Here is a 14,118-nt window from a genome sequence, read left to right as displayed (position 1 = left end):
ATCTAGCTTTTTACAAGATGGAAAGACAGACTGTTGACCTTCCTGCTAACTTTTCTAATCATATATAAAACTTTACCACTATGATTTCTCCCTGAGCACTGCTTTAGCTGCATCACACAAATTTTGTTATGTTTTGCTTTTACTTTCATTCAATTCAAAATATGTTCTAATTTTCCTTATGATTTCTCCTTTGCCCATGGATTATTTAGGAAAGTGGTATTTAATTTCCAAATATTCAGGTATGTTCCACATGTATTTTTGTTATTGATTTCTAATTTAATTTCATTATGATATTAGAAGATACTCCATCATTTTAATCCTTTTTAATGTAGTCAAACCTGTTTCAATCCCAGCAAATGATCTTGGTGAACATCCTATGAACACATGAAAAAAAAATGTGTATTCTGTTTTTGATGAAATATTCACTAAGTGTCAATTAGGTCAAGTTAGTGGAAATTGTAGGTCTTCTTTTTTTTATTCTTCAATCTATTTTTTTCTTCCATGTTTCTTCTATGTCTTCTTTTTCTTTATATTTGTACTTATATCTACTACATGTTACATCAATTATTAAGAAAGAAGTGTTGAAATCTCCAACTACAATTGTGCATTTGTCTATTTCCCCTTTTAGGTATATCAGTTTCTGCTTCATTTATGTTAAACTCCGGTATTAGGTGCACAGACATTTAAAATTGTTATGTCTTCTTGATAAACGGACCCTTTTATCATCTTGAACTGGTTTTGTTTATCTATGCTAATATTCCTTATCCTGAAGTCTACTTTTCCCCAATATAATTTATCCTCTGAAGCCTATTTTGCTGAGTGTTTGTATGGCATATATTTTCTATCTGTTTATTTTTAATCTATCTGGTATTTATATTGAAAATGCATTTCATATAAATATCATATAAGAGGTCCTGCTTTTTTATTCATGGCAACAAATTCTGTCTTTTAATTAGATGTTTAGTCCATTTATTTTAAAGTAGCTGCTTACACAGTTGAGTTTAAGTCTCCCATGTGGCCAGTTATTTACTATTTTATCAGTTTATTGTTCCTTCTTTCCTAGTTTATTTTGCCAAAATCATGCATTTTTAGTATTCAATGGTATCTAGCTATCTTGGCTTTTTATCTCCCCGTTCTCTTCCTTCTCCTCCTCCTCCTCCTTCTTCTTCATCATCATTGTCCTAAGGTTTACAATATGTACATTTAAATTACCAAAGTCTGCCTTGAATTCACATTATATCATTTTTACATATCATACAAGAAAACTGAACAGTATAATTTCACATGTTCCTTCTTATTTGTGCTTTTTGTCATTCACTTTACTTCTACACATGTTATAAACCCCATAAGAAATTGGTTTTGTTAGCATTACACAAACAGTTATCTTTTCAGAAAAATTTAATGAGTATCCAAAATAATCTTGAAAAAGAAGAAGAAAATTGGAGGACTCACATTTCTCAATTTCAAAAACTTACTACAAAGCTAGAGTAATCAAGACTGTGTGTACTGGCATGAAGACAGATATACAGATCAATGGAATAGAACTTAGGGTCCAGAAATAAACCCATATACCTTTTAGGTCATTATAACGGTGTTAAGATAATTCAGTGGGGAATAAAGAGTCTTTTCATCAAATGGTTCTGGGACAACTGGATATAATGGACATCTATAGATTACTTCAACAAATAGCAGATTACACATTCTTCTCAAGCTCACAAGTTCACCAATATAGACCGCATTCTGGACCTTAAAACACAATTGAACAAATTTAAAAGAATAAAAATCATACAATATCTGCTCTCAGGCCAAAATGGAATTAAACTAGAAATCAGTAACAAAAAGATAATTGTAAAATCTCAAAATACATGGAGATTAAACACATGCTTCCAAATAACACATGGGTCGAAGAAAAATCTCAAGATAAATTTTAAAATATTTTGAACTAAATGGAAATACAACTTATCAAAATTTGTGGAGTCAACAAAAACAGTGCTTAGAGGGAAAATTATAGCATTGAATACATATATTAGAGAAGAAAAAAGATCTGAAATCAATAATCTAAGTTTCCACCTGTGGAAACTAGAAAAAGAAGAGCAAATTAAACCCAGAGTAAGTGGAAGACAATAAATAATAATGATTAGAGCAGAAATCAATGAAATTGAAAACAGAAATCAACAGAGAAAAATCAATGAAACTGAAAGCTGGAAAGATCAATAAAATCAATAAGCCTCTAAGCAGGCTAATCAAACAAAAAAGATAGGACCCTAAGTACTAATACCAGATGAAACAGAGGGGATCACTACAGACCCCATAAAAGGATAATAAAAGAATCCTTTATTGAACAACTCTATGCCCGCAAATTTGATAATCCAGATGAAATGGACCACAATTCCTTGAAAGACACAGCCTGTAAAAATTCACACAAGAAGAAACAGACAATCTGAATAGCTCTATATCTATGAAAGAAATTGAATCAAAAATTAATAACCTTTAAAACAGAAAGCACGAGGCCCAGATGCTCAATGTAAGTTCATCAACTGCAACAAATGTACACCCTGATGGGGGCTTTTGATAATAGGGGAGGCTATGTATACGTGGGGGTAGGAAATATGTGAAAAATTTCTTTATCTTCCCCTCAATTTTTTTGTGAAATTAAAACTATTCTTAAAAAAGTCTTTTTTAAAGATTTATTTTTGTACAATTTTTAAAGGTTAGAAATAAAGTCAGTTAAAAAAACACAACCGGGAAAGGGCCTTCAAGATGGTGGAGGAGTAAGATGTGGAGATCACCTTCCTCCCCACAAATACATAAAAATACATCTACATGTGGAACAACTCCTCCAGGACACATGCTGAATGCTGGCAGAAGACCTCAGACTTCCCAAAAGGCAAGAAAATCCCCAGGTACCTGGGGAGGGCAAAAGTAAAAAGAAAAAAACAGAGACAAAAGAATACAGATGGAACCCGCACCTCTGGGAGGGAGCTGTGAAATAGGAAAAGTTTCCATACACTAGGAAGCCCCTTCACTGGAGGAGACGGGGGTGGGGGTGGGGGTGGGGGGTGGGGGTGAAGCTGCAGAGCCATGGAGGAGAGCACAGCAACAGTGGTGCAGAAGGCAAAGCAGAGAGATTCCCGCACACGGGATCGCTGCTGACCAGCACTCACCAGCCTGAGAGGCTTGTCTGCTCACCCACCAGGGCGGATGGGGGCTGGGAGCTGAGGCTTGGGCTTTGGAGGTCAGACCCCAGGGAGAGGACTGGGGTTGGCTACGTGAACACAGCCTGAAGGGGGCTAGTGCAGCACAGCTAGCCTGGATGGAGTCCAGGAAAAAGTCTGGACCTGCCAGAGAGGCAAGAGACCTTTCTTTCGGGGTGATAAGGAGACGGGATCCCTTCCCACTGTGCCCACAAAAGGCAGAGCACTGCCTAAGGGAGCTCCAGAGACAGCAGTGGGCCGTGGCTATCAGCTCAGACCCCAAAGAAGGGAATGAAATGCTAAGACTGCTGCCACTGCCACCAAGAATCCTGTGTGCAAGCTCAGGCCACTGTCAACAGCCCCCTGGGAGCCCATGCAGCATGCCACTGCCAGGGTCCCGAGATCCAGGGACAACTTCCCTGGTAGAATACATGGCACACCTCAGGCTGTTGCAATGGCAGGATGGCCTCTGCCACCTCAGGCTCACTCCGCATTCCAATTATGACTACCATACCCCCAACATCCCCCCGGCCTGAGTAAGCAACAGAGCCCTAATCAGCTGCTGCCTTAACCCCTACTGTCCTGGGTAGGGAACAGACACCTGAAGGCAACCTACATGCAGAGGCGGGGCCAAAACCTAAGCTGAACCTCAGGAGCTATGCAAACAAAGAAGAGGAAGGGAAATTTTTCCATGCAGCCTCAGGAGCAGCAGATTAAATCCCCACAATCAAACTGATAAACCCTGCAACTGAAGAATACCTGAATAGACAATGAATGTTCCCAAAATTGAGGCAGTGGACTTTGGGAGCAACTGTAGACTTCAGGTTTGCCTTCTGTGCCTAATTTCTTTCTAGTTTTATGTTCACCTTAGTACACTATTTAGTGCTTATTATCATTGGTGGATTTCCTGGTTTGGTTGCTCTCTTCTGTTTATATATATATATTCTTTCCTTTTTCTCTTTTGCTGTGTATGTGTATGTTTCTTTGTGTGATTTACTCTGTATAGGTTTGCTTATACCATTTGTGCAAGGGTTCTGTGTGTTCATTTTGTTGTTTTTGTTTTGTTTTTCTCTTCCTTTCCTTCTGAGCCATGTGGCTGGCAGGGTCTTGGTGCTCAGGCCAGGTTTTGGGCCTAAGCCTTCGAGGTGGGAGGGCCGAGTCCAGGACGTTGGACCACCAGAAACTGCCTGGCCCCAAATAATATCAATCAGCGAGAGCTCTCACAGACAAATTTGTTCAACACTAAGGCCCAGTTCCACCCAATGGCCAGCAAGCCCCAGTGTTGGAGGCCCCATGCCAAACAACTAGCAAGATAGGAACACAACCACACCCATTAGCAGACAGGCTGCCTAAAGGCATATTAAGTTCACAGACACTCCAAAACACACCACTGGGGGCTTCCCTGGTGGCGCAGTGGTTGAGAGTCCGCCTGCCGATGCAGAGGACACAGGTTCGTGCCCCGGTCCAGGAGGATCCCACATGTCGTGGAGCGGCTGGGCCCGTGAGCCATGGCTGCTAAGCCTGCGCATCTGGAGCCTGTGCTCCACAATGGGAGAGGCCACAAAAGTGAGAGGCCCACGTACCGCAAAAAAAAAAAAAAGAACACACCACCGGATGTGGCATTGCATACCAAAAGGACAAGATCCAGCCACACCAACCAGAACACAGGCACCAGTGCCTGCCACCAGGAAGCCTACACAAGCCCCTGAACCAACGTCACCCACTAGGGCAGACACCAAAAGTAACGGGAACTACAAACATGCAGCTTGAGAAAAGGAGACCCCAAACACAGTAAGTTAAACAAAACAAGAAAGCAGAGAAATATAAAGCAGATCAAGGAGCATGGTAAAAACCCACCAGACCAAACAAATGAAGAGAAAATAGGCAGTCTACCTGAAAATTAATTCAGAGTAATGATAGTAAAGATGATCCAAAATCTCAGAAATGGAATGGAGAAAATACAAGAAACATTTAACAAGGACCCAAAAGAACTAAAGAGCAAACAAACAATGATGAACAACACAATAAATGAAATTAAAAAACTCTAGAAGGAACCAACAGCAGAATAACTGAGGCAGAAGAACGGATAAGTGACCTGGAAGATAAAATGATGGAAATAACTGTGTCAGAGCAGAAAAAAGAAAAAAGAATGAAAAGAATTCAGGACACTCTCAGAGACCTCTGGGAGAACATTAAACACACTAACATTAAATTATAGGGGTCTCAGAAGAAGAAGAGAAAAAGAAAGGGTCTGAGAAAATATTTGAGGAGATTATAGTTGAAAACTTCCCTAACATGGGAAAACAAATAGTCAATCAAATCCAGGAAGCAAAGAGAGTCCCATAGAGAATAAATTCAAGGTGAAACACGCCAAGAAATGTATTAATCAAACTATCAAAAATTAAATTCAAATAAAATATATTAAAAGAAGCAAGGAAAAAGCAACAAATAACATACAAGGGAAACCCCATAAGGTTAACAACTGATCTTTCAGCAAAAACTCTGCAAGCCAGAAGGCAGTGGCAGGACACATTTAAGGTGATGAAAAGGGAAAAACCTACAAAAAAACATTACTCTACCCAGCAAGGATCTCATTCATATTTGATGGAGAAATTAAAACCTTTACAGAAAAGAAAAAGTTTAGAGAATTCAGCAGCACCAAATCAGGTTTACAACAAATGCTAAAGGAACTTCTCTAGGCAGGAAACACAAGAGAAGGAAAAGACCTACAATAACAAACCCAAAACAATTAAGAAAACAGTAACATGAATATACATATCGATAACTATATTAAAGGTAAATGGATTAAATACTCTAACCAAAAGACACAGGCTCACTGAATGAATACAAAAACAAGACTCATATATATGCTGCCTACAAGAGACCCATTTCAGACTGAGGGACACATACAGACTGAAAGTGAGGGAATGGAAAAAGATATTCCATGCAAATGGAAATCAAAAGACAGCTGCTGTAGCAATACTCATATCAGACAAAATACACTTTAAAATAAAGACTATTATAAGAGAAAAAGAAGGACACAACATAATGATCAAGGGATCAATCCAAGAAGATATAACAATTGTAAATATTTCTGCATCCAACATAGGAGCACCTCAAAACATAAGGCAAGTGCTAACAGCCATAAATAGGGAAATTGACAGTAACACAATAACAGTATGGGACTTTAACACCCCACTTTCACCAATGGACAGATCATCCAAAATGAAAATAAGGAAACACAAGCTTTAAAAGACACATTAAACCAGATAGACTTAATTGATATTTATAGGACATTCCATCCAAAACCATAATACACTTTCTTCTCAAGTGCTCATGGAACATTTGCAAGTATAGATCATACAGGGTCACAAATCAAGCCTTGGTAAATTTAAGAAAATTGAAACCTTATCAAGTATCTTTTCTGAACAAAACACTATGAGACTAGATACCAATTACAGGAAAAAAAACCTGTAAAACATAAAAACACATGAAGGCTAAACAATACACTACTAATTAACCAAGAGATCACTGAAGAAATCAAAGAGGAAATCAAAAAATACCTAGAAACAAATGACAACGAAAACACGATGACCCAAAACATATGGGATGCAGCAAAAGAAGTTCTAAGAGGGAAGTTTATAGCAATATAATTCTACCTTAAGAAACAAGAAAAATTTCAAATAAAAAACCTAACCATAGACCTAAAGCAATTAGAGAAAGAAGAACAATAAAACGCCAAAGTTAGCAGAAGGAAAGAAATAATAAAGATCAGATCAGAAATAAATGAAAAATAAATGAAGGAAACAATAGCAAAGATCAATAAAACTAACACCTGGTTCTTTGAGAAGATAAACAAAATTGATAAACCATTAGCCAGACTCATCAAGAAAAAAAGGGGAGAAGACTCAAATCAATAGAATTAGAAATGAAAAAGGAGAAGTAATAACTGACACTGCAGAAATACAAAGGATCATGAGCGACTACTACGAGCAACTATATGCCAAAAAAGTGGACAATCTGGAAGAAATGGACAAATTCTTAGAGAAGTACAAACTTTCAAGACTGAACCAGGAAGAAATAGAAAATATGAACAGACCAATCACAAGCACTGAAATTCAAAGTGTGATTAAAAATATTCCAACAAACAAAAGTCCAGGACCAGATGGCTTTGCAACGAATTCTATCAAACATTTAGAGAGGAGCTAACACCTAACATTCTCACACTCTTCCAAAATGCAGCAGAGGGAGGAATACTCCCAAACTCATTCTACGAGGCCACCATCACCCTGATATTAAAACCAGAGAAAGATGTCACACAAAAAAGAAAACTACAGACCAATAACACTCATGACATAGATGCAAAAATACTCAACACAATACTAGCAAACAGAATCCAGCAGCATATTAAAATGACCATACACCATGATCAAGTGGGGTTTATCCCAGAAAAGCAAGGATTCTTCAGCATATGTAAATCAATCAATGTGACACACTATATTAACAAACTGAAGGATAAAAACCATATGATAATATCAATAGATGCAGAAAAAGCTTTTGACAAAATTCAATACCCATTTATGATAGAAACTCTCCAGAAAGTGTACACAGAGGGATCCTAACTCAACATAATAAAGCCATATATGACAAACCCACAGCCAACACTGTTCTCAATGGTGAAAAACTGAAAACCTTTCCTCTAAGATCAGGAACAAGACAAGGTTGCCCATTCTCACCATCATTATTCAACATAGTTTTGGAAGTTTTAGCCACAGCAATCAGAGAAGAATTGAAATAAAAAGAATCCAAAACCAAAAAGAAGAAGTGAAACTGTCACTGTCTGCAGATGACATGATACCATACACAGAGAATCCCAAAGATGATACCAGAAAACTACTAGAGCTAATCAATGAATTTGGTAAAGTAGCAGCATACAAAATTAATGCACAGAAATCACTTGCATTTCTATACACTAACAACAAAAAATCTGAAAGAGAAATTAAGGAAACAATTCCATTTACCACTGCAACAAAAAGAATAAAATACCTAGGAATAAACCTTGCGAAGGAGACAAAAGACCTGTATGCAGAAAAATATAAGACACTGATGAAAGAAATTAAGGATGATACAAATAGATGGAGAGATATACCATGTTCTTGGATTGGAAGAATCAACATCGTGAAAATGACTATACTACCCAAAGCAATCCACAGATTCAATGCAATCCCTATCAAACTACCAATGGCATTTTTCACAGAACTAAAACAAAAAATTTCACAATTTTCATGGAAGCACAAAAGACCACATACAGCCAAAGCAATCTTGAGAAAGAAAATGGAGCTGGAGGAATCAGGCTCCCTAACTTCAGACTATACTGCAAAGCTACAGTAATCAGGACAGTATGGAATTGGCACAAAAACAGAAAGATAGATCAATGGAACAGGATAGAAAGCCCAGAGATAAACCCATGCACATATGGTCACCTTATCTTTGATAAAAGAGGCAAGCATATACAATGGAGAAAAGACAGCCTCTTCAATAAGTGGTGCTGGGAAAACTGGACAGGTACATCTAAAAGAATAAAATTAGAACACTTTTTAACACCATACACAAAAATAAACTCAAAATGGATTAAAGACCTAAATATAAGACCGGACACTATAAAACTCTTAGAGGAAAACACTGGCAGAACATTTCTGACATAAATCACAGCAAGATCCTTTTTGACCCACCTCCTAGAGAAATGGAAAAATAACCAAAAATAAACAAATGTGACCTAATGAAATTTCAAAGCTTTTGCACAGCAAAGGAAACCATAAACAAGACCAAACGACAACCCTCAGACTGGGAGAAAATATTTACAAACAAAGCAACTGATAAAGAATTAATCTCCAAAATATACAAGCAGCTCATGCAGCTCAATATCGAAAAAACAAACAACCCAATCCAAAAATGGGCAGAAGACCTAAATAGACATTGCTCCAAAGGAGATGTACAGATTGCCAACAAACACATGAAATGGTGCTCAACATCACTAATAGTTAGAGAAATGCAAATCAAAACCAGAATGAGGTATCACCTCACACCAGTCAGAATGTCCATCATCAAAAAATCTAGAAACAATAAATGCTGGAGAGGGTGTGGAGAAAAGGGAACCCTCTTGCATTGTTGGTGGGAATGTAAATTGGTACAGCCACTATGGAGAACAGTATGGGGGTTCCTTAAAAAACTAAAAACAGAACTATCATATGACCCAGCAATCCCACTGTTGGGTATATACCCTAAAAAAACCATAATTCAAAAAGAGACATGTACCACAATGTTCATTGCAGCTCTATTTACAACAGCCAGGACATGGAAGCAACCTAAGTGTCCATCAACAGATGAATAGATAAAGAAGATGTGGCACATATATACAATGGAATATTACTCAGCCATAAAAAGAAACGAAATTGAGTTATTTGTAGTCAGGTGGATGGACCTAGAGTCTGTCATACAGAGTAAAATAAGTCAGAGAGAGAAAAACAAATACTGTATGCTAACACATATATATGGAATCTTAAAATAAATGGTTCTTATGAACCTAGGGGCAGGACAGGAATAAAGATACAGAGGTAGGGAATGGACTTGAGGACATGGGGAAGGGGAAGCTGGAACAAAGTGAAAGAGTAGCAATGACCTTTATACACTACCAAATGTAAAACAGATAGCTAGTGTGAAGCATCTGCATAGCACAGGGAGATCAGCTCAGTGCTTTGTGATCACCTAGCGGGGTGGGATAGGGAGGGTGGAAGGGAGACACAACAGGCAGGGAATATGGAGATATATGTATACATATAACTGATTCAATTTGTTATACAATAGAAACTAACACAACACTGTAAAGTAATTATACTCCAATAAAGATGTTTAAAAAATTAAATTTAATTTAATTTAAAAAATGACAACCTACAGAAGGGAAAAAATTATTTTCAAATCATATCTGATAAGGGTCTAGTACCCAAAATATATAAAGAACTCTTACAACTCAAAAATAAAAAGATAACCCAATGTAAAATATTTAAAATCATTATTTTATACTGAAATACTTCAGCCTTATTGTTGAAAAGTAGTTTATATGCATGGATCTAATAATTCTATATTCTCCATTCTGTTACAATTCATATGTATTTTATTATTCCATAGCCATGGCATTTAGTTTAATGTAGATTTATGGTAAACCTCTTTATTCTCCTTTCTTCTTTGTAAAAATTGTTTTGGCTGTTCTAGGTCTTTTGCATGTACATATAAATTTTAAACTGACTTATCAACTTCTATCTTACAAAGGCTGCAGGAATTTTGGTTGAGATTGTTTGAATTTATACACTAACTTAGGGGGAATTGACATGTTAACAATATTAAACTTCCAATCCATGTGCATAATACATATCTTTACTTATTCATGCTTTCTTTAATTTCTCTCAGCAATAATGTATAGTTTTCTGTGAAGACGTCTTCACATATTTGTAAAAGTTATCATTAAGTATTATTTTTAATGACTTTTAATGATATTTAAAATTGTTTTCTAATTTTTGCTATTATTTAGAATACAATATATTTGTATATGTTGGTCTTGTATTCTGAAAACTTGTTAAATTTACTTTTTAATTCTAGTACATTTTCTATTAATTTCTTGGGCTTTTTCTATAAACAGATGAGATCAGGCACATTCAGAGTGGTATGGCCGTAGAATTTTTCTATAAACAAAAACAGACATGTGTGAATAAAGACAATTTATATTTATTCATTTACAATTGTAATGCGTTTTTAAAATGCCTTTAATTCCTTTTCCTTCCTTTGTTGCCCTAGTTAGAAACAGGACAATATTGAATATAAGTGATAAAATGTACGTTTGCATTACTCTTGTTCTAAGAGATAAAACAGTGTCTTTCACCATTAATTACAGTAATATATGTCAGTTATGAAAATTCCCTTCAATTGCTACATTGCCAAGATTTTTTTCATGAATGCAATCTAAACATTATCTATTTTTTTTCTGAATCAATCAAGTTAATCATATATGATTTTTTTCCTTTATTATGAATATGGTGAATCTCATTGATTGATTTTCAAATGTTAAACCCATCTTTTATTACCAACAGTAAACCTACTTGTTCATGGTGCATGATCCATTTACATATTGTTAGATTTTATTTACTAGTATTTTCTTAACGATTTTTGCAAGTATGTTTATGAGGGATATTTTTCTTTCATTATCTTTTTATGTGTGTTATGTGTAAAGACCGTCTGGTTTTGAATTTGAATGAAGCTGGCCTCATAAAGTGAAAAACACTCTCACTTCCTCCCTAATCTGGAAGTTTGTGAAGAATTTGTACAAGTTCTGTAAATCTTTGATAGAATTTACCAGTGATGCCATTGAAGCCTGGAGTATTCTTTGTGGGAGAATCAAATTTACTTTAATTTATTTAATAAAAATAGGACCACTCATATTTCTTTTCTTTTCTTTTCTTTTTGTGGGTCTCACAGGTACATTTATTCATGCACAAGGGCATCAGCACTGCTACAAGTCAACACGATGTCCCATGTTTGTGACCTGCCTACAACATAAACAGACCAACATCCCATTCAAAGAAAGCTGGTTAAAGATGACCATGAGCAGGCACAGGACCAGAAGCTTTCAAGGCTTTACTTCTTTTATCAGCACTCCTGATTTTATAAAAGATGAAGCCCATCAACCCCATTCCTACCCAAATCTCCTGGTAAACTTGAGTATAGTAGGGCATCACGGGGATCCAAACGTTCTTAATAAGGCTTTGAAGCATCTCGGGCACAGGATCAGCATCTCAGGCCACCCTAACTCACAACAGACAACTTGGAAAGGTCACTGAGTGCACAGGCACTGCATGGGGCCTGCTGGGAAAGCAGGACCACTCATATTTTCTATTTTTTCTTGGGTCAAATTTGATCATCTGTGACTTTGAAAGACTTTATCAACTTCATGTAAGTGGTTGAAGTGATTTACACAAAGTTTCTCATAATCTTCCTTTCTTTACCTTTTAATACATACAGGATCTGTAGTAATCTACCCTTTTTAATTGTGACTTTTTTTCTTGGTTAGTCTGACTAGAAGTTTATCAAATTTGTTTATTTTTTTAAAAGCTTTTGGTTTCATTTATTTTATTTTGTTTTCTATTTAATTCATTTCAGTTTTCATCTTTATTATTTATTTTCTTATTTTCAATTTGGTTTTAATTTCCTCTTCCCTTTTAAGCTTCTTAAAGTGGAAGCTCTGATCATTGAATCTGGACCTTTCTTCTTTACCAATATAAGCATTCAAAACTATAAAACTCTAAGAACTGCTTTAGTTCTATCACACAAGTTTTTATATCTTGCATTTTCATTCAGTTTAAGATATGTCCCAATTACCCCTGTGATTTCTTCTTTGATGTATGAGATATTCAAAAGTATGTTGTTTAATTTTTTAATATTTGTGGATTCTTCCATATTCATTTGTTATTTATTTCTAATTTAATTCAATCATGATCGTGCAAGATATGTTATATAATTTTAATCCACTTATATTTATTAAGACTTATTTTAAAGCCCAGAAAATGGTCTAATTTGATGATTGTTTCATGAACACTCAAAACATCTATTTTCTCTGAATATGAAATTTTAAGTTTGTAGACTTCTTTGTTTAGCTTGTTAAAGATATTGTTCCATTGTCTTCTGACTTGCATTGTTTTTAAGAAGTCTGAATTTTTTCTACATTCCTCTATACATAATTTTTTTCTCTGCTGCTTTTAAGATGTTTTCCTCTTCTTCATTGGTTTCAGCAATGTGATTTGGCTGTGTCTTGGTATGTGTTGTGTGTGTGTGTGTGTGTGTGTGTTTCTCTTACTTGCACTTTATTGACCTTCACTATTATGTGGGTTTATAATTTTTTATCATTTTAAAATAGTACTGCTGTTATTTATCCAAATATTTTTACTGCACTCCTCACTCTCTATTCTTTCTTTCTAGGATTCTAATTGGTTTTATATTGGGTTGTTTGAATTTTTTTCCACAGGTTCCTGAAACTGTGTTTTGAACTTTTATTTATGTCTTCCTTTCTTGGTAATTTCTATTGCTTTTTCTTCAAGTTAAATTATCTTTTCTTCTACAGTTCCTAATCTGCTATTAATCTAATCCAGTGAAATGTTCTTTGCATATAATGTGTTTCTTTTATGTCTAGAAGGCACATTTGTTATTTTATATCTTTCATTCTTCTCATTATATTCATGGTTTCTTTTAATCCTTGAATATATATGTAATATTTGTAAATGTTTTAACATTCTTGCCTGTTAATTCCATCACCTCTTTCATGTATGTATCTCTTTCTTCTGATTTTCTTCTGACTATAAGTGACATTTTCTGCTTCTTCATATACCTAACAGTTTTTTTTTTGTTTGTTTTGTTTTGTTTTGCGGTACACGGGCCTCTCATTGTTGTGGCCTCTCCCATTGCAGAGCACAGGCTCCGGACACGCAGGCTCAGCGGCCATGGCTCACGGGCCCAGCCGCTCCACAGCATGTGGGATCCTCCCAGACCGGGGCATGAACCCGTGTCCCCTGCATTGGCAGGCAGACTCTCAACCACTGCACCACCAGGGAAGCGCTACCTAGTAGTTTTTTAGTGAATGCTGGAGATTTTGAATTTCATGTGTGGTGTGCTGTATTTTTTAGCATTGAACATTGTTCTGTTGTGTATAGGTTACTTGTGGATCCTGTTCAGCTTGACCTGATTGAACTCTCTGTTTGATAGGGCAGGACTCAGTCTGTACTTTAGAGTTAGAGTGGCTCTATTCCTTAGGTATGGTCTTACTAGTGTCTCAATTGAAGGCCCAGGACGTTTAGTTAAGCTTCTCTGCTCTAGTTTGTCAAAC

The 14,118-nt window shown here is 36.1% G+C and overlaps 2 protein-coding genes across 2 annotated transcripts in view; one reads left to right on the top strand and one right to left on the bottom strand.

Moving 5' to 3' along the window:
• Window positions 1-14,118, top strand: part of LOC309957775 (putative olfactory receptor 10J6) — a gene marked incomplete at both ends in the record, with an annotated part of 134,383 nt that overhangs the window by 57,028 nt on the left and 63,237 nt on the right. The window lies entirely within an intron of this gene.
• Window positions 11,792-12,016, bottom strand: LOC309957782 (ATP synthase subunit ATP5MJ, mitochondrial-like; the record flags this gene model as incomplete). The annotated part of the gene is made up of 1 exon (XM_082833222.1): window positions 11,792-12,016. The coding sequence occupies one exon, from the start codon at window positions 12,014-12,016 to the stop codon at window positions 11,834-11,836; it is 183 nt and encodes a 60-aa protein (XP_082689348.1). The 3' UTR covers window positions 11,792-11,833.

The sequence above is a fragment of the Leucopleurus acutus genome, assembly GCF_964270905.1.
Source record: "Leucopleurus acutus genome assembly, chromosome: 2".
Lineage (NCBI taxonomy): Eukaryota > Metazoa > Chordata > Mammalia > Artiodactyla > Delphinidae > Leucopleurus > Leucopleurus acutus.
The sequence above is the reverse complement of the archived record's forward strand: the minus strand, read 5'-3'. Positions and strand labels throughout refer to the sequence as shown.